Raw genomic sequence first — 21,738 nt, 5'->3', positions numbered from 1 at the left:
TTTAAGCACACAAAAAGTTAGGCGCCCCACGTCTATGCGCCACAAAACTAAACACACTGACAATGCCAAACCTGGGCGCACAACTGTATATTTTAGAATGTGCACATAGGTAGCGCACCCAAAGGAAACTGGGCGCATAATTCGGACGCACTACACACAGCAACGGTCCTGTAGAAGGCAGTCAAATACACATAAAAGCACGTGAAAACGCTGTTGTGGCCTACCACACAGCTCACAGGAAAAAGCCTAACAGTGGGGCCTAGCCCACCCAGGCTGCTCAACCCGCCAGGCTGCCCAATTCCCTTAACCCCAACAGGAGCAGGAAAGAATGTCGGAACGGCTCTCCGAGCACGGAGACCGGAGGAAGTCCTACACAACTCCTCTACTCTGTCTCTGAATTTTTTTTTTTAAACTTACCTGAGCTCAGTTCTTCCCAGCTGAGTACAGAAGGTCTCTGGCTGTGGGGAGAGAAGGCATCTGCCGTCACTGCCGCGCTGTACAATCAGCTAAGCCCAGTGGAGCACAGGACTTGGTGAGAGAGGTAACGGTGGTGGGGCCGCTTGGCAATAGTGATCATAATATGATCAAATTTGATTTAATGACTGGAAAAGGAACAGTGTGCAAATCCAAGGCTCTCGTGCTAAACTTTCAAAAGGGAAATTTTGATAAAATGAGAAAAATTGTTAGAAAAAAACTGAAAGGAGCAGCTACAAAAGTAAAAAATGTCCAAGAGGCGTGGTCATTGTTAAAAAATACCATTCTAGAAGCACAGTCCAGATGTATTCCACACATTAAGAAAGGTGGAAAGAAGGCAAAGCGATTACCGGCATGGTTAAAAGGGGAGGTGAAAGAAGCTATTTTAGCCAAAAGATCTTCATTCAAAAATTGGAAGAAGGATCCAACAGAAGAAAATAGAATAAAGCATAAACATTGGCAAGTTAAATGTAAGACATTGATAAGACAGGCTAAGAGAGAATTTGAAAAGAAGTTGGCTGTAGAGGCAAAAACTCACAGTAAAAACTTTTTTAAATATATCCGAAGCAGAAAGCCTGTGAGGGAGTCAGTTGGACCATTAGATGATCGAGGGGTTAAAGGGGCACTTAGAGAAGATAAGGCCATCGCGGAGAGATTAAATGATTTCTTTGCTTCGGTGTTTACTGAAGAGGATGTTGGGGAGGTACCCGTAATGGAGAAGGTTTTCATGGGTAATGATTCAGATGGACTGAATCAAATCACGGTGAACCTAGAAGATGTGGTAGGCCTGATTGACAAACTGAAGAGTAGTAAATCACCTGGACCGGATGGTATACACCCCAGAGTTCTGAAGGAACTAAAAAATGAAATTTCAGACCTATTAGTAAAAGTTTGTAACTTATCATTAAAATCATCCATTGTACCTGAAGACTGGAGGATAGCAAATGTAACCCCAATATTTAAAAAGGGCTCCAGGGGCGATCCGGGAAACTACAGACCGGTTAGCCTGACTTCAGTGCCAGGAAAAATAGTGGAAAGTGTTCTAAACATCAAAATCACAGAACATATAGAAAGACATGGTTTAATGGAACAAAGTCAGCATGGCTTTACCCAGGGCAAGTCTTGCATCACAAATCTGCTTCACGTTTTTGAAGGAGTTAATAAACATGTGGATAAAGGTGAACCGGTAGATATAGTATACTTGGATTTTCAGAAGGCGTTTGACAAAGTTCCTCAAGAGAGGCTTCTAGGAAAAGTAAAAAGTCATGGGATAGGTGGCGATGTCCTTTCGTGGATTGCAAACTGGCTAAAAGACAGGAAACAGAGAGTAGGATTAAATGGGCAATTTTCTCAGTGGAAGGGAGTGGACAGTGGAGTGCCTCAGGGATCTGTATTGGGACCCTTACTTTTCAATATATTTATAAATGATCTGGAAAGAAATACGACGAGTGAGATAATCAAATTTGCAGATGACACAAAATTGTTCAGAGTAGTTAAATCACAAGCAGATTGTGATAAATTGCAGGAAGACCTTGTGAGACTGGAAAATTGGGCATCCAAATGGCAGATGAAATTTAATGTGGATAAGTGCAAGGTGATGCATATAGGGAAAAATAACCCATGCTATAATTACACAATGTTGGGTTCCATATTAGGTGCTACAACCCAAGAAAGAGATCTAGGTGTCATAGTGGATAACACATTGAAATCGTCGGTACAGTGTGCTGCGGCAGTCAAAAAAGCAAACAGAATGTTGGGAATTATTAGAAAGGGAATGGTGAATAAAACGGAAAATGTCATAATGCTTCTGTATCGCTCCATGGTGAGACCGCACCTTGAATATTGTGTACAATTCTGGTCGCCGCATCTCAAAAAAGATATAATTGCGATGGAGAAGGTACAGAGAAGGGTTACCAAAATGATAAGGGGAATGGAACAACTCCCCTATGAGGAAAGACTAAAGAGGTTAGGACTTTTCAGCTTGGAGAAGAGACGACTGAGGGGGATATGATAGAGGTGTTTAAAATCATGAGAGGTCTAGAACGGGTAGATGTGAATCGGTTATTTACTCTTTCGGATAGTAGAAAGACTAGGGGGCACTCCATGAAGTTAGCATGGGGCACATTTAAAACTAATTGGAGAAAGTTCTTTTTTACTCAACGCACAATTAAACTCTGGAATTTGTTGCCAGAGGATGTGGTTAGTGCAGTTAGTATAGCTGTGTTTAAAAAAGGATTGGATAGGTTCTTGGAGGAGAAGTCCATTACCTGCTATTAAGTTCACTTAGAGAATAGCCACTGCCATTAGCAATGGTTACATGGAATAGACTTAGTTTTTGGGTACTTGCCAGGTTCTTATGGCCTGGATTGGCCACTGTTGGAAACAGGATGCTGGGCTTGATGGACCCTTGGTCTGACCCAGTATGGCATTTTCTTATGTTCTTACCAGGCCAGGGCACACATCTGAGGGATCACAGAAATCACCTCAGTAATTCTCAACTGGGGGAGGGACCATTTGGTATCACCGCAGGAGAGCGGGGCTTTTTCTTTATAAAAAGTTCTCCTTCTAAAATCTGAAGCATTCCCCAGTAGGATATGCATGTCCAGCATCTGCTGCAGATGAAGAAAACTGGCAGGTTGATGTCACAGTATATATACTCCTGCAGAGACGTCAGTTTGCTCTGTCTCCATCTGCTGGCAGAGGTGCATAACCCACGGGTCCTGAGTCCATCTGTCTACTTGCTAGGAAACTGGCTGTTTCAAATGCTTTCTTCAGAAAGGCTTCTACCTTTCTATCTTGTGCATCTTCTACCAGAATAGTTGTCTTTTTTGACATTGCTGCCAGTGGCACATCTACATTCTGCACCTTCAGTAACTTATCTACTTCTCTCTGTGGAACAGGTACTGTGTGCTCATTAAGAATCTTGATTTCAGGGCTGAATCTGACATGACCCATTCTCCCTGATGATCATTTCCTGTGTGACCTGGTGGAGGGAAAAAGCCTTTGAGGGTCTCCTGATACCACTAAGGATTGCATCCCCTTGCAACTCCCTTTTCCTTGCCTTCCTTTTGCAGGCTTAACGCTTGCATTACCTTTACTATTAAGAGGCTCAGTTCTTCCTTACTAAATAGCCTCACCACTACATCCCCCCCCCCTTCAGCCCTCCTTCATAGCTGATTCATTTGGGAGTTCCAAATTTCCTGAAACACTATCAAATTCCTGAGGGAAAGGTGAGGGGTGCTCCCTCCATCCTAGATTTCTTTAATCCTGAAGTGTGCTGCAACCCTGCAGGGAAAATGCCCCCCAGGTCCCCCTCCAGAACAGCCTCACAGCCTCTTTGGCTTTCATATTCTTATAGGCCTGGTGCATTAGCAAAATAAATTCCTTGGAAAACTCTGTTTCCTGCACTGCATCACCCTGTTTTCTTGCCACTGGGGCCTGCCTGCACTTCAGCTGCATCCCCCTATGGCGAGCCTTTGGCTCGCTCTGATTGTTCTTGCAATTCCCTCTGAGCCAGCATCAGCAGCGTGTCTGCTTGTATCCCACCCCTCCCCTCCTTTCTGCTTTTTATTTTCCAGAGTCTCAAGGCCATCACAGCAGGGGCAGAAAGAGCCCACAATGGAGCACTGCCTCCTTGTTCCACATTGAGTGCATTTCTGGCCTCTTTCATCCATACTTCGCGCCACTGGAGGAGGAGGAGGAAATGGATTCAGCACCTATGTTCTATCTCAGACTGCTCCCCCTCCTGGAACTGCCCTATGAAGACAGTGGCTTCATGAGGATACACCTGGAGGCAGAGAACTACTGAGGAACCAGCCAGCTTTCTCATGATATATATCATGAATGACGTAAAGAAACATGGCAGAGTTCTCTGCCTCCACCTACTGGTACACAGGGAATCCCACAGGTGTGGACTGGTCTACAGGATGTAAAGGAAGATAGATTGTCCGTTCACATACACAAGTCTAAAACACACCAAGAGGCAAAGGGCAAATACTGGTCCAGAGTGAGCTGGACAATATTGACACATGCTTAGTACAAACTATCAGGGCTTACTGGGCAGTAAGATTTCCAGGTGGGAATGTCTGATTCATCTCATTTACCACCATTAACTCGTTACCGGTTCACTGAAATGCATAAACGTTTCCTGAGAAGTGCTGGCCTTGATATAAAGAAATGTGGTACATATTCATTTTGAATAGGGGCAGCAATTAGTGCTGCACTGGCTGGGTTGCCTGAAAGGATTATTTAGCAAATACAGTCATGACAGTAGGCAGAATTATAGATTAAAATTAAAAGAAGCAACTGAAAACAGAAAATATATAAATATGAAAAACATCTCACCCTGAAATAAGTTTTATTTTAAACTGCGAATACTAGATGCCTTCACTTTATTTTTTATAAATTTCTATGCTCAAAAAGAAAAAAAAAGCATAAAATGAAATCAAACTCTGACCCCCATGGGGTTAAGGAGACAAGTTTACTGTTGCTGATCTTATTACCACCACAGAGAGAGCAGCGACATGCTGCTAAGTTTCAAGAACGCGAATATAAGCTATTTTTTGCTGCCAATTTTGTACGGAAAATAGAAGACGTCGTGCAAGAGTTTTACTCCCGAGGAATCCAAGTCTCCATACACCGCCAAAACAAAATAAATAAAAATCCCAAAGACGGCACTATTTATCAAGCAAAAGAGCCTAAGGATCGACTTTTCTTGCCTGGTGTACAGCGTTGGTAATGACCAGCGGCTCTAGGAATACATTTGAGAATCTTTAGCGCAGTACCTGGTACAGGGAGCAAACACTCAGCCAGAGTAACCCCACCGTTTTCCAAGGATCAGGCACTCGTTACCCAGCGCACGCTGAGCCGCAGTCCGCTGCGCGCCGCCATCTTGCTTCCGGTTGCGTCGCTTCTGAATGGCATCACGAAGCGACACATGAAGGCGTTGGCCGAAAAAAAGCGACTCTGGATGTTCAGGGCTGAAATGTACTAGTGAGATGGTGGGCAAAGAGATAATGGCAAGGAGACTACGATCCCCTGGGGATCGATAGTGCTCTGGCTCTGAAGTGTCTCAGCCTCCTTTTCCGGACTTGGTTGTATGGAGCAGCGAGACAAAACAGGAAGTGACGTGAGTGGTAGCGTTGTGATATCTTTAATAGTACTGATAGCTGGGAGCCGCTGATCGGGTGAGTGCGGAAATCTGCCTGTACACAAATAGGTTTTCCAACCGTGCTGATCTTTTTGGACTGTACGGGTAGAAAGGGGTGGGGCCTAAATTGTTCGGAAATTTTCTGATTTTAATCCTGCAGGTGCATTTTAGCATCCTGTCCGTCCCTGTGATTATACAATTCTGTGTGTTCTTTGGTAGCCACACTATATTCAATATATGTTGATACGTTTATTTTCTGTAACTTACATAGATTTCAGTCCACGATTTAATCAGAGACCTAAAAAATTAACAAAACAATAGGTTGGCCTCTGGGTTGGTAAAAGCAAATCTTTTTCAGAGTAAAATCTAGAGCTAATGGTCATAATATGAGGCTCCAAAGGGGAGTAACATCAGAAATATTTCTTCCAAGGAAGGCTGGTGGATGAATGGAACAACCTCCCAGTGGAGAGTTAAAAACAATAATAGTTCAAGAAAGCACCAGACAAATTAGCAGATATGGGCATCTAGATGCCTATATATGCTATTATATTCTATGAGGTTGATATTCAGTGCCACTTACCCAGATAAGTAAGGCAGTGACTATTTACTTAGATTAAGTACTTAGCAGGCTAAGTGGTAAGTGGGAAATGAACTTTTTGGGGAGGAGCTACTTATCCTGTTAACATAGCTGGATAAGCAGCAATTTTCAAGCTTATTTGTCAATGTTAACTGGATGAATTAGATGTGCTCAGTAGGAGGTCTAAAGTTAGCCAGATAAGACTTCTAAGGCTAACTAGCAATTTATCCAAGGCTATTCAGTAGCATAGCTCTGCTGCTGAAATATCCCATGTGAGGTAGCCAGATGGCTTTGAATATCGAGCCCTATGTTTCTGTATTTTTCTAATGGTGAACAGTGGCAAAAGTCACATGCAAAACCCCCATCAATAAAGATATTAAACAACATTTCCAAGTGTTCAAAAATTTGATGGTTGAAAGTTGACATATCTGTACATGGACTGGAAAAAAAATCTATTTCTGGAGAATTCCAAAACAAGTGCTGCCTTAGTACGTCACCCAGCACTTCCTTACCTCCTCTGTCCATCTGTTCCCCCAACCATCATCCTTTTGCTGTGTCCCCTTTCCATCACTATTGTGTATCCCTCTTTATTTTGGGGGAAGTCAGCTCCAGTCTTTCAGTTTGGAGCCCTCTAGTCATTTTAGCAGGCAGCTGAAAATCATACGTGAAAATGCAGCGATCCCTTTAGCTAAAACTTAGGTTAAAGAGCAGAGTGCTTCAAGGCTGTCAAGCAGGTTGTCCTATTATAATGGTCTTAGTTTATTTAATGTTTGCTTGTCTGTTGCTATATCTCTGAAACCTCTAAATTAGTCTTCTGGTCAGTTCAGAGGTTTTATGTACAGCCATAAAGCATCCTACGTGGATGTTATCTATGCTAGTATTAAGCCCTTAGAAGATTAGGATTCTCCTTCTTGAAAGCTCAGAATATGCTAAAAGTGCCTTCTCTTTTAGTTCACTTTCAGATGAGCATTGAGACAACTTCTCCTCGAGGAAGGTCCTGCTGATGTAAAGACTGAGAAATAAGGTTGAATGCCATGAGGAGGCGCTTGAAGTAGCTGAACTTGACTCCATGGCTTCATTAAAGGATCTGGATGTTGGATCTCAGTCCGTTATTGAGGAGAGTGTCAGCTACAGTCTCCCAAGCATGCCAGACATTAAAGTGGAACATGCAATGGACTCAAATCAAGAGGAGGGTCCAGCCCAGAGTGTGGGGATGGGAATGAAATTTATCTTGCCCAATCGCTTTGATATGAATGTGTGTTCTCGGTTTGTGAAGTCCCTGAATGAAGAGGACAGTAAAAATATTCAAGACCAGGTCAACTCTGATTTGGAAGTGGAATCTGTCCTATTTAAAGGTTGAACTTTATGGTAGACCTTGTCATTTGTTATTCTGTGCAGTTTGTTGTAATATGGCAGGGGGATTTTGGGAGGAGATACAGAGAGAGATGTTAGATGGAACAAAACTCAGGCTTGGCCTAGCAAAATTTTCTGGTTATAGTCACGTCCCACAAGTTGCTCTCTGTTTCAGTACATGTTTTACCCAACTTTAACTGCTGACTTGCACATCTCTTTCACCACTTACTATAACATTTCTGCATTGCAGTTCAGGCCTTGCTCACTTAGCCTAACGTATGAAGCCTGAGCAGAGGTGGGGGAACATAAGATATGCCATATTGGGTCAGACCAAGGGTCCATCAAGGCCCAGTATCTTGTCCAGCAGGGGCCAACCAAGTCACAAGTTCCTGGCAAGTACCCAACATTACATTAATAGATCCCAGCTACTGATCCTTATTGATTAATAGCAGTTTATGGATTTCTCCTCCAAGAACTTATCCAAACCTTTTTAAACCCAGCTACATAACTGCACTAACCACATCCTCTAGCAACAAATTCCAGAGTTTAATTATGTGTTGAGTGAAAAATAAATTTCTCCTATTTGTTTTTAAATGAGCTACTTGCTAACTTCATGGAGTGCCCCCTAGTTCTTGTATTATCCAAAAGAGTAAATAACTGATTTACATTTACGTGTTCAAGTCCTTTCATGATTTTGTAGACCTCTATCATATCCCCCTCAACCATCTCTTCTCCAAGCTGAACAGCCCTAACTTCTTTAGCCTTTCCTCATAGGGGAACTTTATCATTTTGGTCACTCTTTTCTGTACTTTCTCCAGTGCAACTATATCTTTTTTGAGATGATGTGACCAGATCTGCAAACGGTATTCAAAGTGCAGATTCACCATGGAACGATACAGAGGCATTATGACCTCTTCCATTTTATTCACCATTCCTTTCCTAATAATTCCTAACATTCTGTTTGCTTTTTTTGATTGCCACAGCACACTGAGCTGATTATTTCAATGTATTATCCACTATGACACGTAGATCTCTTTCCTGGGTGGTAACTCCTAATAGGATCCTAACCTCGTGTAACTACAGCAAGGGTTATTTTTCCCTATATGCAACACCTTGCACTTGACCACATTAATTTTCATCTGCCATTTGGATGCCCAGTCTTCCAGTCTTTACAATGTTACGGGCTAATTGTCTACCAGCCTTGTTTCCCCCCCTCATAATATAGCAGCTTAATGCATTCTAGTTGGTGGGCTAGCTGGGCCGCTTCAATTTCTGCCAGATGATGACGCTGTTTGTCCATTTGTGCCAAAAGGCGATTATCCCCTGTGGCCGAGTATACGAACCCCAATCGCTGCAATTGCTGGATTGTGTCCATCTTATCCCGCTGTTTACGCTTCTTTACATGGGCCCCCCTAGCTATAAATTTACCCCTCAGTACTGCTTTGAGACAGTTCCACAATGTTATAGGAGAAATATCAGGAGTATCATTAATCTGGAAGTATTCCTGAATATCAGATTGTAACTGCGTACAAAATTCCTCATCTTCAAGGAGGCTATCATTAAGCTTCCAATATTGCTGCCCTTTATCGTACCCAGAGATAGTACTGCATAAAAATTGGACCATGATCCGACCAAGTAATAGGTCCCATAGACGGGTGGGCAACCTGGTTGGAATAACTTTTAGCCACAAAAAGATAGTCAATTCTGGAGTAAGTTTTATGTGCCCTGGAAAAGAAAGTGTAATTCCTTAATTTAGGGTGCCAAACTCTCCATGTGTCAATTAGGCCATGGCGTTGCACAAATCTATGGAAGATTTGGCGGTCTTTCCACTTCGTTTGAATGTTTCCGTGTGAATTATCCAATCTAGGGTTAACTGTCATATTGAAATCACCACACAGTATCAGACGACCCTCAGCACAGTGATCAATAACCTGGGATAAACATTCCAAGTAATAACCCTGTGCAGTGTTTGGAGCATAGGAGCTTATCAGTGAGTATTTCTCCCCACCAATAGCAATGACTAGGAGCAGGTATCTACCCTCTGGATCTGGGTGACATTAGTTCTTCATAGATCAAGTCTTTATGCAGTAATATTCCTACCCCTAAGTATTTATGAGATATAGGTCTAGCAGCCCAATATTGCTTAGGGTAGTGAGGACGCTTAAGTAAACGTTCATATCTCTTCTTCAGGTGGGTTTCCTGAACAAGGGCTATCATAACATGATGCTGAGTCAGCTCATCGAAAAGAGATTGCCGTTTTAAAGGCATGTTCAGTCCCTTAACATTAAGGGACATAATGTTTAAGGTCGTCATAATAATTTGATATGTGGCAATATTGACAAGGCCGTCAATCTCGCCTGCTCTATAGTGCGTACATGCCTATATAGTAGGAATTCCAAACCTTTCCCATACCAAATAGCAAGTAAAATAGTCTAACCTCTATATCCCCCCCAGCTTTCCCATCTCCCCCACAGCATGCTCCTTTTCCCAAGGCCATACTGTCTGAACAGGGGAGGAGTCAATCATCCCAACAGTAGCCTTCCCCATCCGACTGCTTGTAATCTAAAATGTTAATAAACTCTAACATACAAAACACTCCATATTCACAAATGAAACCAGCCTAAAGCCTTATAGCATTAGAACTCTAGCTCTGTAGACAGGAATTAATAATACAGAGTAATGATTGTTATGCGTCCCTGTCAAGTAGCAACTTTTAACTGTATACTTATGATCATTTGCAGCTCCGTCTTTGTGTGTCTTGAACAGTTCACTTACTGCCGCGCAAAAAACCTTTGAGTACTCAAATAACCATGTCATGCTTGTTCTCATCCCTGAGAAGCAGAATCAGGATGCCGGCGCAGCCTTTTATCCCCCTCTATTCACCCTTTGCCATCATAGGGGAACTTCTTTTCGAATAGATGGCTTTGAGATTCCTGGCAGCTCTGCTATCTCCGGGTAACCCGCCTCCCACAGTACTTGAGAGGCCTCTGCAGGTGTTTTCGCGCGATGAGCATCTCCCTTCACTGTAAAACTGATCCCGAATGGAAAGAGCCATCTGTATCTGTTATCCTTGCGTAGGAGATCCGTAATGGGTTTGAAGTCCCTCCGCTTCTTGATTGTCATCGGGGAGAGATCTATAAAAATCATGATCTCGTGTCCCTGCCACTGCCACGAAAGTTGTTGTCTCGCTATCCTGGCTATTTTTTCTTTGATGGCAAATTTGTGGTAGCAAGCTATAATGTTTTTTGGTAGGTTATTGACCCGAGGACCCAACACTCTATGGGCTCGAGCTATTTTCACCTCCACATCCTGTTCTGATGTCGATGTGACCGCACCTTCTCTGAGCAGCATGGCGCTGATCTGAACCACTACTGTCGTGCAATTCAAATATTTGGGCAGCTCTGGGATGCCTCGAAAACGGAGATTGTGGCGTGTAGATCTATTTTCGAGGTCTTCTACCTTTTCCTGAAGGCGCTCCATCTCAGCTTGAATAATATTCAGTTTTTCCTGATTCGCTTTGATATCTTCGCCATTTTCTTCCGCCCTAGTTTCAACTTCAAATATACGGCGGCCATTTTCGGCTATGTCCCCTTTAAGCTCCTTTATCGAGGTCATGTTGTCGGCGGTATTAGCTGTTATTTCTTTTTTCAGTTCGGCAAACCAGCTTTTCATTTCCGCCTTCATAGGCAGTACATTTTCATCTGAAAGCGAGCCGAATGCATCCTCGATCGACTCCGCCGATTCTTCGCGTGCAGCCGCCATGTTAGCTCCTGGGGGCTCACCTTCCAGTGCTAGTTTGTGGTAAGAATACTTCTTTAAATCAAGCGTTTTCTGCCAATTCGACATCTGCTAATGATCAGGCTGCCATTGGAAATTATTGGATAAAATGTTGCCCGCTGAAGTGCTCGATGTTAGGAGATTTTGTCGGGTGTCGGGGGAGACTCAGGTTTAGGCAGCCATCTGCTGGGATGACATCACTTCCTCTCCCCAATCTTCCAGTCTTGCAAGGTCCTCCTGTAATGTATCACAGTCCGCTTGTGATTTAACTACTCTAAATAATTTTGTATCATCCGCAAATTTGATAACCTCACTCGTTGTATTCCTTTCCAGATCATTTATATATATATATATATATATATATATATATATATATATATTGAAAAGCACCGGTCCAAGTACATATCCCTGAGGCACTCCACTGTTTACCCTTTTCCACTGTGAAAACTGACCATTTAATCCTACTCTCTGTTTCCTGTCTTGTAACCAGTTTGCAATCCACAAAAGGACAGCGCCTCCTATCCCATGACTTTTTAGTTTTCTTAGAAACCTCTCATGAGGGACTTTGTCAAACACCATCTGAAAATCCAAATACACTACATCAACCGGTTCACCTTTGTTCACATCTTTATTCACCCTTTCATAAAAATGTAGGAGATTTTGTGAGGCAGGACTTCCCTTGGGTAAAATCCATGCTGGTTGTGTCTATCTAAATGTTCTATGATTTTATTCTTTATGACAGTTTCCACGATTGTTCCTGGCACTGGTCAGGCTCAGGGAAACACTTCTTTTCTTTGTGTGGGTTTCAGTGCATTTTCATGGCAGGCTAATCTTGCACTGCTTTCCCTTTTCAGGTTTGCACATTTTGTTACAAGGTATATTGCATCATGGTATAGAGAAGCAAAAAGAAGAATCTTTATAGGATCAGTGTTTTTCCACTTTGCTGTTTGTTTCTTTCCCTATTTTCTATTTCGATTACAACAGCAGAAGAATTAGCATCTCCCAGATGTTGCTTTCCGTGCCTGGTTTTCATATATGCCTTCTCCGGTACTGGGAGGTATAACATTCGTCTGCACTAAATCATCATAGATACTGAGATACCACCTTCCTGTCACTCTCTCATTTAAATGTAGCAAGATGCTCATCGAAGAAATTATTAAAAATGGTAAAAATATCAGTGCAGAGCTCTAGAATCCATCTTGATCCTTGATTAGACATGTGAAGGCCCAGAAAAAAAAAACCTAGAAAAATTGAGAGAGAAAAATCATTTTTTCCCCTCCTAAGATTAAAAGAGGAAATATGGGAAATTTTGAAACCTTTCTAGTATTTCCAGGTTTAAACCTGGGGGGGAGGGGGGAACAGAAAAAAAAAAAGATTCTGTATTTTTTTTCCAGGCCTTCACATCCTCATCTATTTTTTTTACTGGAACTTGAGGTTTTCCAAACATTTGCTGGCTATAAACATCAAGATCTCACAGGCCCTTGTCTTCAGATGAAGAAGGGACATCAGAGTTGCTTTATGCATGCTTAGGTCAATGTGTCCCAAAACCCCTCTCCTGTAGACACACCTTAACAGTTGGATTTTCAGGATAGCCATAATGAATATGCATGAGATAGATTTACATACATTTGAGACCCAGGGTCTACAAATCTATCTCAAGGATACTCATGACTGTTTAGGTGTACTTCTAGGTGGGAGTGGGGAAACACTGTTCTAAGTTATATTAAAGTCATCAAAGTGCCAACGTGACTAAACAGCTGTGGTTTGATCATCTTCAGGGTTACTGAAGCATGTTTTTTTTTCTTTCTCTGCTTAACATAGCTGAATACAATATCCATACCTCTCCTTCCCCTGGGATTCAAGTCCGACATGTCTACACGCCCTCAACAACAAAGCATTTCTCCCCCATCAAACAGTCAACGACTTTAACCAATAAGCACCGAGGGAACGAAGTCTCCACAACACCTCTGCTCGTAAATTGTAAGTCATCCTAGTTGTACCACATAACCTTTGTCAGATTGTGAAAGACTGAATTTCTTTGCCTAGCTGAGTTTGTTAATTTGAAGTAGTTCAGGACTTTCCGTGCAGTACCACAGGATAGATACTCATATCTATTTAATCTGCTCAAGGGCACAAATGTAAAATGTGTCTTTCTCTACAGTTAGGACAGGAGTTGCAGATGTATTCATTTCTGCTATGTGTCTTCTCGTATACTGCAGCTTTTAAGGTAGTTTACATTTATCAAAGCTATGCCATATTAAAATAAGAAATATCTTATTAAATTGACAAATGCATTAGGGCAGGGGTCAGGAACCTTTTTGGCTGAGAGAGCCATAAACGCCACATATTTTAAAATGTAATTCCATGAGAGCCATACAATATGTTTAAAACTAAATACAAGTAAATGTGTGCATTTTATGTAAGATCACACTTTTAAAGTACAATAAGTCTCTGAAAATATTACACCAGGCCTTAAGACACCAATACATCTCCTATTAGGAAAACGGACCAAGTCAGGCTGCTATAGAGTCCTACACAGAAAGTACACGCCAGCAGAAAACCTCACCTGAATCACGTGCTGTCCCTCACCTAACATAGAATAAAGAGACCAAAACGCATAACAAGAAGCATGCAGAAAAAACTGAATTGGAAACTGCAACAAGCCAGAGTCTCTGTATGCAGTGTAACAAAGGAAAAAAGAAACATCACCCATCCTTATAAAACAAATCAAGAAATATAAAATCATCAGCAGTAAAACTGTACTAACAAAAAGAACATATTTCGAAACAGCTGATGAGTGGAATATCCAATATTTAAAAACTCATATAAAACATTTCCAGATACCAACAAAATATTTCAAAATAGCAGACACAAAGACCCAGTAATGAAAAATAATAAGGATACAAAATTTTTTTGCTCTGCATACCTGGGAACGTTTGATATCCAGGTGTCCTGAGATTGTTCTGAATTAGCAGGAGGCGGGGTGGTTTGCTTGGAACTTTCTCCTCTCTCAGTCACATACCAGCGCTCTCTCTCACACTGGCTCTCAATGACACACCTATACACACATGCTCTCAGTACTCACATATACACATGTTTTTTCTCTCTCACTTATATAGGCTCTTAATTACACATTTACACACATGCTGTCTATCTTTTCACGCTTACACACACACAGGCTTTCAATCACATAAATACATGCTGTCTTTTTCTCTCACACACAGACTCTCATTCACATGCTTACAAACATGTCCTCTCTTTCTCTCATTTACACACAGGCTCTCAATCACATACTCACATGCTCCATCACCTAAATCAGCTCTCAATCACACACAGACACACATGCTCTCTCTTACTTATACACACAGGCTCTTAATCATACATGCACATGATTTCTCTCACACACAAAGGATCTCAATCATACACACATACTCTTTCACACAAACAGGTTTTCAATCACAAACTTACACATACAGGTTCCCAATGGTAAACTTACATTCATGCTCTCTCTCTCACAGGCAGGCTCTCAATCACAGACATACTCTCTTTCACATGTACAGGCTCTCAATCATTCACATACATCCAATCTCTCACTCACACACACAAGATCTCAAACACACATGCTTGCTCGCTCATTCACTCTCTCTCTCCCCCACCCCCACCCCGGGAACTCGCGGCAGCAGCAGCCTCCTCCCAACGCTAACCTCCTTCATTTTCAGCCCTCGCGGAGGCGGAGTCCCATCGGCCGCGGTTGAAGCTCTTCATTTTCCTCCGAGCCGCGCTGCAGTCTTCTTTTCGTCGGACACTAGCATGGCCTCTTCTTGCCGCGCAGGAACCCGATGCTCTCCACTTCTTCTTCCGGGCCGCGGGGGGGGGGGGGGCGGGAAGAAGAGACCACACTAGCGTGGTCTCTTCTTCCCGCGCACGCACCTGATGCTCACCCTCTTCTGGGCCGCGGGGGGGGGGGGCGGGAAGAAGAGAGCACGCCGGTGCCGCTGACTCCAGCTGTCCTGCCGCGTTCCGCCCGGGCTGACAGCATTTTAAGCCCGGGCGGAGGAGGACCGGGGAGCAGCTGGGTCAGCGGGGGACTGGAAAGTGTGGCGACACTTGTCTGCGAGCCAGATGCAGCCCTCAAAAGAGCCATATCTGGCTCGCGAGCCATGGGTTCCCGACCCCTGCATTAGGTGTGCAATATGATTTAAGACACTAATGGAAGATTTTATAAGTAGAAATAGTTGCCTTTTAAAGTGTACTATCACATTGTCACAATGAAACAAACTCACGAGTAACTGATAACATCTTGGTGTGTATTTGCTGCATTGGCTTCCATCACGTAATTCAAAGCATGATCTCAGCAGCAGGGGACAGTTTGTTCCCTGTTGAAGGACTGGCTGTCTCTCTTTATGTATTTATTTATTGTCAATACAAAACATGATGCTACAACTAATTAGGAACAAGTAGGCCAACCATTAGGCCAGTAGTTCTCAGCTGGTAAGGCAGGGTAGACTTGCAAGGATGAGACACCACGGGCCTGATTCATCAAGGTGCCTTAGTGAATCGGGTCTCAAGTGTACACCATCCCGTGGCCTAGCTCCTGCATGCTACATGATGCTCACTGCCATGGGACTGCTGAGGCGGGTGCTTGCATTTGCCATGTTCTTGCAGTGGGCCTGGCTAGTAAATTCCACTGACCCCTGCTGGATGTATCTCAGTATCAGCACTAGAGCCAGGATGGAGGGAAGGGGAGAGAGGTATCCCAGCGGGAAGAGGAGGAGACATACTATATGTGCATAATTTTTGGAACAGTAAGGAACCAGGGCAAGTGAGATGCTGAGCTGAAGAAAAGCGAGAGAAACCTTGTAATCTGACCCTTTTTCAAATTTGTCTCCTGGGATACTGTTTTATTTGAAACATCTTCTAGCATAAACCCTGCACACCACTAATAAAAGCAAAAGGAAAACAGAAGATTGCTGTCTTGTTTTAAAGTTTACAAAAAACAAAAGAACCAAAACTAGTCTTGTTACCGTAAACCAAGCAAACAAAAAAGACTGTGAAGTCTGATGTCAAACTGTGTGCACCCAGTATAATGCAAAGTGCTGCAGAAATCTTAATGAAATTTTTAATGAAATTTTTGTGAAACCGCATCAGCAAGCCTGACAACGGCCGTGAAAACACCTGCCGTTCGGACCACTCGTCATTTGCGGTGTTGGTAAGTCCATGCAAATTACTTGTTTTCAAAGAATTATAAACATTATCTGTTCCTCCATAGAAAATTCATGAGCCCGACAGCGGCCGGTGTTTCGCGATCGATATCGCTTCTTCAGGAGTCAATTGCAACAGATCATGGAACAGATGCTATATAAGAACAGAAACATTGCATGAAACAAAAGTAAGTTTATAAAGTACTTAACCGAAGGTGTCACAGCACGCAAACCTTTATCCCGGACGATTCCGTCTCCCAAAATCGATAAATTCCAGCGGGACAGAGTAACGCTGAAAAACCTACCCTTTAAAAAGCCCGCGTTTTTGAGCACGTTGTGACGTCAAAACGTCATCAAAGAACCATTGCTATAGCAACGAAACAGCTGTGAGATAGATCTGAAACAGAAAAATCAGACGTGATGACGTTTTTTTGAATTGACGCAACAAATTCAAGGATGTCTTGTGCTGAACAGGTAATATACTTAGGTTTTAACCCAAGTATATTGGGTTAAATATACCTGTTCAGCACAAGACATCCTTGAATTTGTTGCGTCAATTCAAAAAAACGTCATCACGTCTGATTTTTCTGTTTCAGATCTATCTCACAGCTGTTTCGTTGCTATAGCAATGGTTCTTTGATGACGTTTTGACGTCACAATGTGCTCAAAAACGCGGGCTTTTTAAAGGGTAGGTTTTTCAGCGTTACTGTCCCGCTGGAATTTATCGATTTTGGGAGACGGAATCGTCCGGGATAAAGGTTTGCGTGCTGTGACACCTTCGGTTAAGTACTTTATAAAATTACTTTTGTTTCATGCAATGTTTCTGTTCTTATATAACATCTGTTCCATGATCTGTTGCAATTGACTCCTGAAGAAGCGATATCGATCGCGAAACACCGGCCGCTGTCGGGCTCATGAATTTTCTATGGAGGAACAGATAATGTTTATAATTCTTTGAAAACAAGTAATTTGCATGGACTTACCAACACCGCAAATGACGAGTGGTCCGAACGGCAAGTGTTTTCACGGCCGTTGTCAGGCTTGCTGATGCGGTTTCACAAAAATTTCATTAAAAATTTCATTAAGATTTCTGCAGCACTTTGCATTATACTGGGTGCACACTGTTTGACATCAGACTTCACAGTCTTTTTTGTTTGCTTGTTTTAAAGTTTCACAGCATTAAGATAGCGTGGTTGCTGTGTTAGCCTGCTTAGATACATAGAAATAAAGGTCAACAAACAAGCTGTAGGTGATTTCTATTTTATCGGACTAACCTAACGCGTTTATGACTAGCTTTCAAGGGCTCTGCTCCTTTCATCACATCCATGCAAAGTGAGCTAAGGATGCTGTTGCTTGAATGTACGAGTAAATTACAGGTTGCATTACAATAGTGGGTTTAAAATCTTCAGAAGGATAGCCGTGTTAGTCTTGTGGAGCAAAAATAACAGGAGTCGGGAGGCACCTTATAGACTAACCAATTTAATGAAGTATCAGCTTTCGCTGACAAAGTGGACTCTGTCCTCGAAAGCTCATGCTTCAATAAATTGGTTAGTCTATAAGGTACCACCCGACTCCTGTCAATAGTGGGTTTGTTTTGAAAGCTGTAAAGAGTTGTATTTAACAGGATGGTAGGAGAATGTTGTTGCTAAAGGAAAGAACCAGAAGAGCACAATAAAGTGCTGTCAGTGAGCTGGAGGAATGTAAGAATGTGAAGAGCTAGACGGGTAGTACTGGCTGAGACCTGGAGGGGTGACTCGTCTGAAGGGATTGATTTTTTAAATTGTGTTCTAAGAAACCAGATTGGAGTGCATAGGTGAGATACAAAGATGAAGGAAGACTTTCCAATAGACCCCCAAGTGATTCCCATGTCCTTTGCTTGCAGCACTCTCCGTTCACCAGCTGGCAGCGCAAGGAGAAATGTTGTATTTGGCAAGCCGCATTGAGCAAGGTAAAAGTGGACAGATACAGAAAATCTTGAAAGAACTGGCTGAGCTCTAAAATGAATTCTCAGTCAGATGTGGGGCCAGATGCCCTCATTTTGAAAGTGGTGTGTATTGTACCTTTGTTTTGTTCTGTACAGCCGGTGGTTTTTATGGCCTGTTAGGCTTGACCTTGGTTCCTGTGCCATCCAGCTATCACCGCAGGACAGAACACCCACTCCCCTGAACAGTGAGGATGTATTTTCATTTCTAAGTTTTGCCAACTTTCAAATGTCCTAGTTTAGGAAGTTTCTCTAGTTACTCTTGTTGGCATTTTTCCACTGTTCTTATTCATCTTAGTAAGAACTGTTCCTCCCTCCTCTAAATGTGTTTTTATTAGCTAGTGTGAAACAAGTGCTAATAACTGTGGCGTTCTTGCTTAGATTATTGGAAGTAGTGCACAGGGTATGGTTATTCTTACAATCTGGATAACCGAGCAGATTCTGCAGAGATTTTTCTCATAGGCCAGACTGAAAGTTTACCTCCCCTGGTTCTGTATGTATTATGCTTGCATTGATGTTGTAGAAGTAAAGTTTCCTTACTGCTCGTTGATGCGCATTATGAAAACCCGGGCAGTGTGTTGGTGTTCTACAGTATCTTTTGCCATTATAGTTCAACTTCTTTGTTAGTTTCCATGCCATAATGAACTTTTTTTTCTGCAATAAAGCAAAATTGTAAAATACAATTGTCTTTGTCTCCCTACTTTAATCACATTCATATAACTTGGATTTATATAGAGCTTTTAATCTTGCAAGAAGCTTTGTAGTTTAAAGCAAAAGGACTTCCTCTTTGCTAGAAATGTAATTTTTGCAACTAGAAGAATTATCAAATAAGAAACTTTCCCCGGTCCTTGTTTTATAGACAGGCTTGGAAAGTTAAATGTTGAAGGCTGGATGGTAATTCCCACTCCCATGGGCCCCTTTCCTAGGACTTGTCGATGGCCATGGGTGCTTTTTTTTTTTTTTTTGTGAAAGATTGTGAAAGATTGCATGGGAGGTGCTCTGAAGCAGTGACAAATTATCCAGGAAGGGCTCTGAAGGAGCGGCCCGGCCATAGACTCTGGGTTGGGAGTGTAATGGGTTTATTTCTGCCCATCGGTAACACATTTGCTGCTGGTCTAGTATTTCCATGAACTAGGAGGCCCTTCTTTAAAGCTTCAGAAGCATGGGATACATATTTAGTAAATCAGTTCCTAAATAACTTGTCTAAAGTCACACATAGTCAGTGGTCAAGGGGAGACTGAGATATGACTGTTGACTCAGAATTGGAAACATTAATTGCTAGATTGCATCTTCTCCCCTTTTGTTGAACAGAAAAGTTTTTAGGTTCTGTATCTTCCCGTAACTCTCTCTAAATCTGTTTAAGTGTAAGCTGAGCACTAATAACATCTTCTGTCATGACCTGTGCAGACCAGTGACAAATGTGTGACCATCTGCCCCAGAGACAGCTGCATGTGTAAAGTGTTTCTTTTTATGACTGTGCAAATGCAAGTTCTGATTCTTATAGGAAAATTGGTTTTTATCAGCTATTTTTTGTTCCTGAAGTACCATGGATCAGTACACACAAGTGGGTTTATGCATCCCTACCAGCAGATGGAGGCAGAGAACAAAACTTTTGAGCATTGCTACTTAACCGAGAGTGCCACCTGCAGTCCCTCAGTATTGACCTGTAACCAAGCCAAGATGTCTACGTTAACAAACCTTCACCCACACTAAGGGCGAAGAAAGACTTAAAATTGGAGCCCCTGGAACTAGGCTCTCTTGATTTAACATAAAGCATATATCCAACTATGTACACTGCTCATCACTCTGACTATATCAAACATTAGCTCAGCAACATCCAGAAGTGAAGAAGTCTTTTGAAAGATGGGGATGGGTCTCTTGACTGATCCGTGGTACTTCAGGAACAAAAATTGACAGGTAAGAATCAAATTGTCTTTCCTGTTTGTACCCCGGATCAGTCCAGACAAGTGGGATGTACCCAAGCCCCTCTATTTTGGGCGGGAACTTGAAAGACCTGCTCGCAAAACACTTTCCCCAAATGAAACCTCATTTGGAGTCTGCACATCCAAGTGGTAATGTCTGGTAAACATGTGTAGAGAAGATCATGTCGCTGCATGATAGATCTCCTGCAGAGAAAGCAGTTGACACTCCGCCCATGAGGTCACCTGCACTCTCAAGCCCTCCAGCACCGACCAGTCTTTACAGATATAAGCTGAAGCTATCTCTTCCTTCAACCATCTTACAATAGTGCCCTTGGAAGCGTTACTCCCCTTCTTTGTTTCACTGAAGAGAACAAACAGATGATCAGACATCTGAAAGACATACGTTACCTTAAGATAGCGCAAAAGAATAGGCGTATATCTAACAAGTGAAGCTTCCTTGTCATTGGAGCCTCCGCCAACAAATTTGGAAAGGCAGGTAACCCAACAACCTGATTAAGGTGAAAAGAGGACACCACCTTAGACCAAAGGGAAGGCACCATACGTAAGGAAACACCATCCTTCAAAAAACGCAGAAAAGGATCCCTGTAGCTCAGAAATTTGCCTAGCCGAACAGATAGCCATCAGGAAAACAGCCTTCAGGGTTAGATCCTTTAACGAAGCCCTCCGCATAGGTTCAAAAGGAGGACCACACCGCAACCTAAGTACTAAATTAAGGTTCCAAGCTGGACACATTCTCCACACTAGAGGACGCAGATGCTTCGCCCCTTTGAGGAAACGAACCACATCCAGATGAGACCAGTCTTCTGTGAATCCTACCTCGAAGGGGGTCCCTAAGGCTGCTACCTGAACTCAAAGGGAATTATAGGCCAAACTCTTCACCAAACCACTTTGCAAAAAGGCCAGGATATGCAGAATGTCCACCTTCATAGGCTGCACCTTATTGTCAAAACACCATGATTCGAACACCTTCCACGCCCAAACATAAACCATTGATGTGGACAGTCTCCTTGCCTGAAGTAAAGTCACAATCACAGGCTCTGAATAACCCCTCAAATGGAGCCGTCGCCTTTCAAAAGCCAAACCGTTAAACAGAAGCAATCTTCCCATCTGAAAATACGAGTCCCTGCCGCAACAGCCCTACTAGATGGGTCAAGCGAACGGGACTGTCCAGCAAACCACGGCTTCAGCCACTCAGGTGCCACCAGAACCACCCCACCTGGATAATGCTCGATTCGGCGCAGCACTCGACCTATAAGAGGCCACAGCGGGAAGACACACAGGAG

The 21,738-nt window shown here is 42.7% G+C and overlaps 2 protein-coding genes across 4 annotated transcripts in view; one reads left to right on the top strand and one right to left on the bottom strand.

Annotated features, from left to right (window-relative positions):
- Positions 1 to 5,392, bottom strand: part of UTP15 (UTP15 small subunit processome component) — a 104,798-nt gene extending 99,406 nt beyond the window's left edge. The window contains exon 1 of one of the 2 annotated variants that reach the window (XM_029574853.1): positions 5,259 to 5,392. The gene's annotated coding sequence lies outside the window, so the exon portion shown is untranslated. The remainder of the gene's footprint in view (positions 1 to 5,258) is intronic. The other variant, XM_029574857.1, reaches the window with a different exon arrangement.
- Positions 5,393 to 5,466: 74 nt separating this feature from the next.
- The window catches only part of ANKRA2 (ankyrin repeat family A member 2), a 49,172-nt gene continuing 32,900 nt past the window's right edge, over positions 5,467 to 21,738 (top strand). Inside the window, exons 1-4 of one of the 2 annotated variants that reach the window (XM_029574877.1) lie at positions 5,467 to 5,602; positions 7,152 to 7,555; positions 13,152 to 13,310; positions 18,414 to 18,479. In XM_029574877.1, the coding sequence (XP_029430737.1) occupies positions 7,270 to 7,555; positions 13,152 to 13,310; positions 18,414 to 18,479 (511 nt within the window). In that variant the 5' untranslated portion in view covers positions 5,467 to 5,602; positions 7,152 to 7,269. Of the gene's footprint in view, positions 5,661 to 7,151; positions 7,556 to 13,151; positions 13,311 to 18,413; positions 18,480 to 21,738 lie in introns of both variants that reach the window. The other variant, XM_029574868.1, reaches the window with a different exon arrangement.

This window comes from Rhinatrema bivittatum, chromosome 1 (assembly GCF_901001135.1).
Source record: "Rhinatrema bivittatum chromosome 1, aRhiBiv1.1, whole genome shotgun sequence".
In the NCBI taxonomy this organism is placed as follows: Eukaryota; Metazoa; Chordata; class Amphibia; order Gymnophiona; family Rhinatrematidae; genus Rhinatrema; species Rhinatrema bivittatum.
This window is presented reverse-complemented; position numbering and strand designations above follow the sequence as displayed.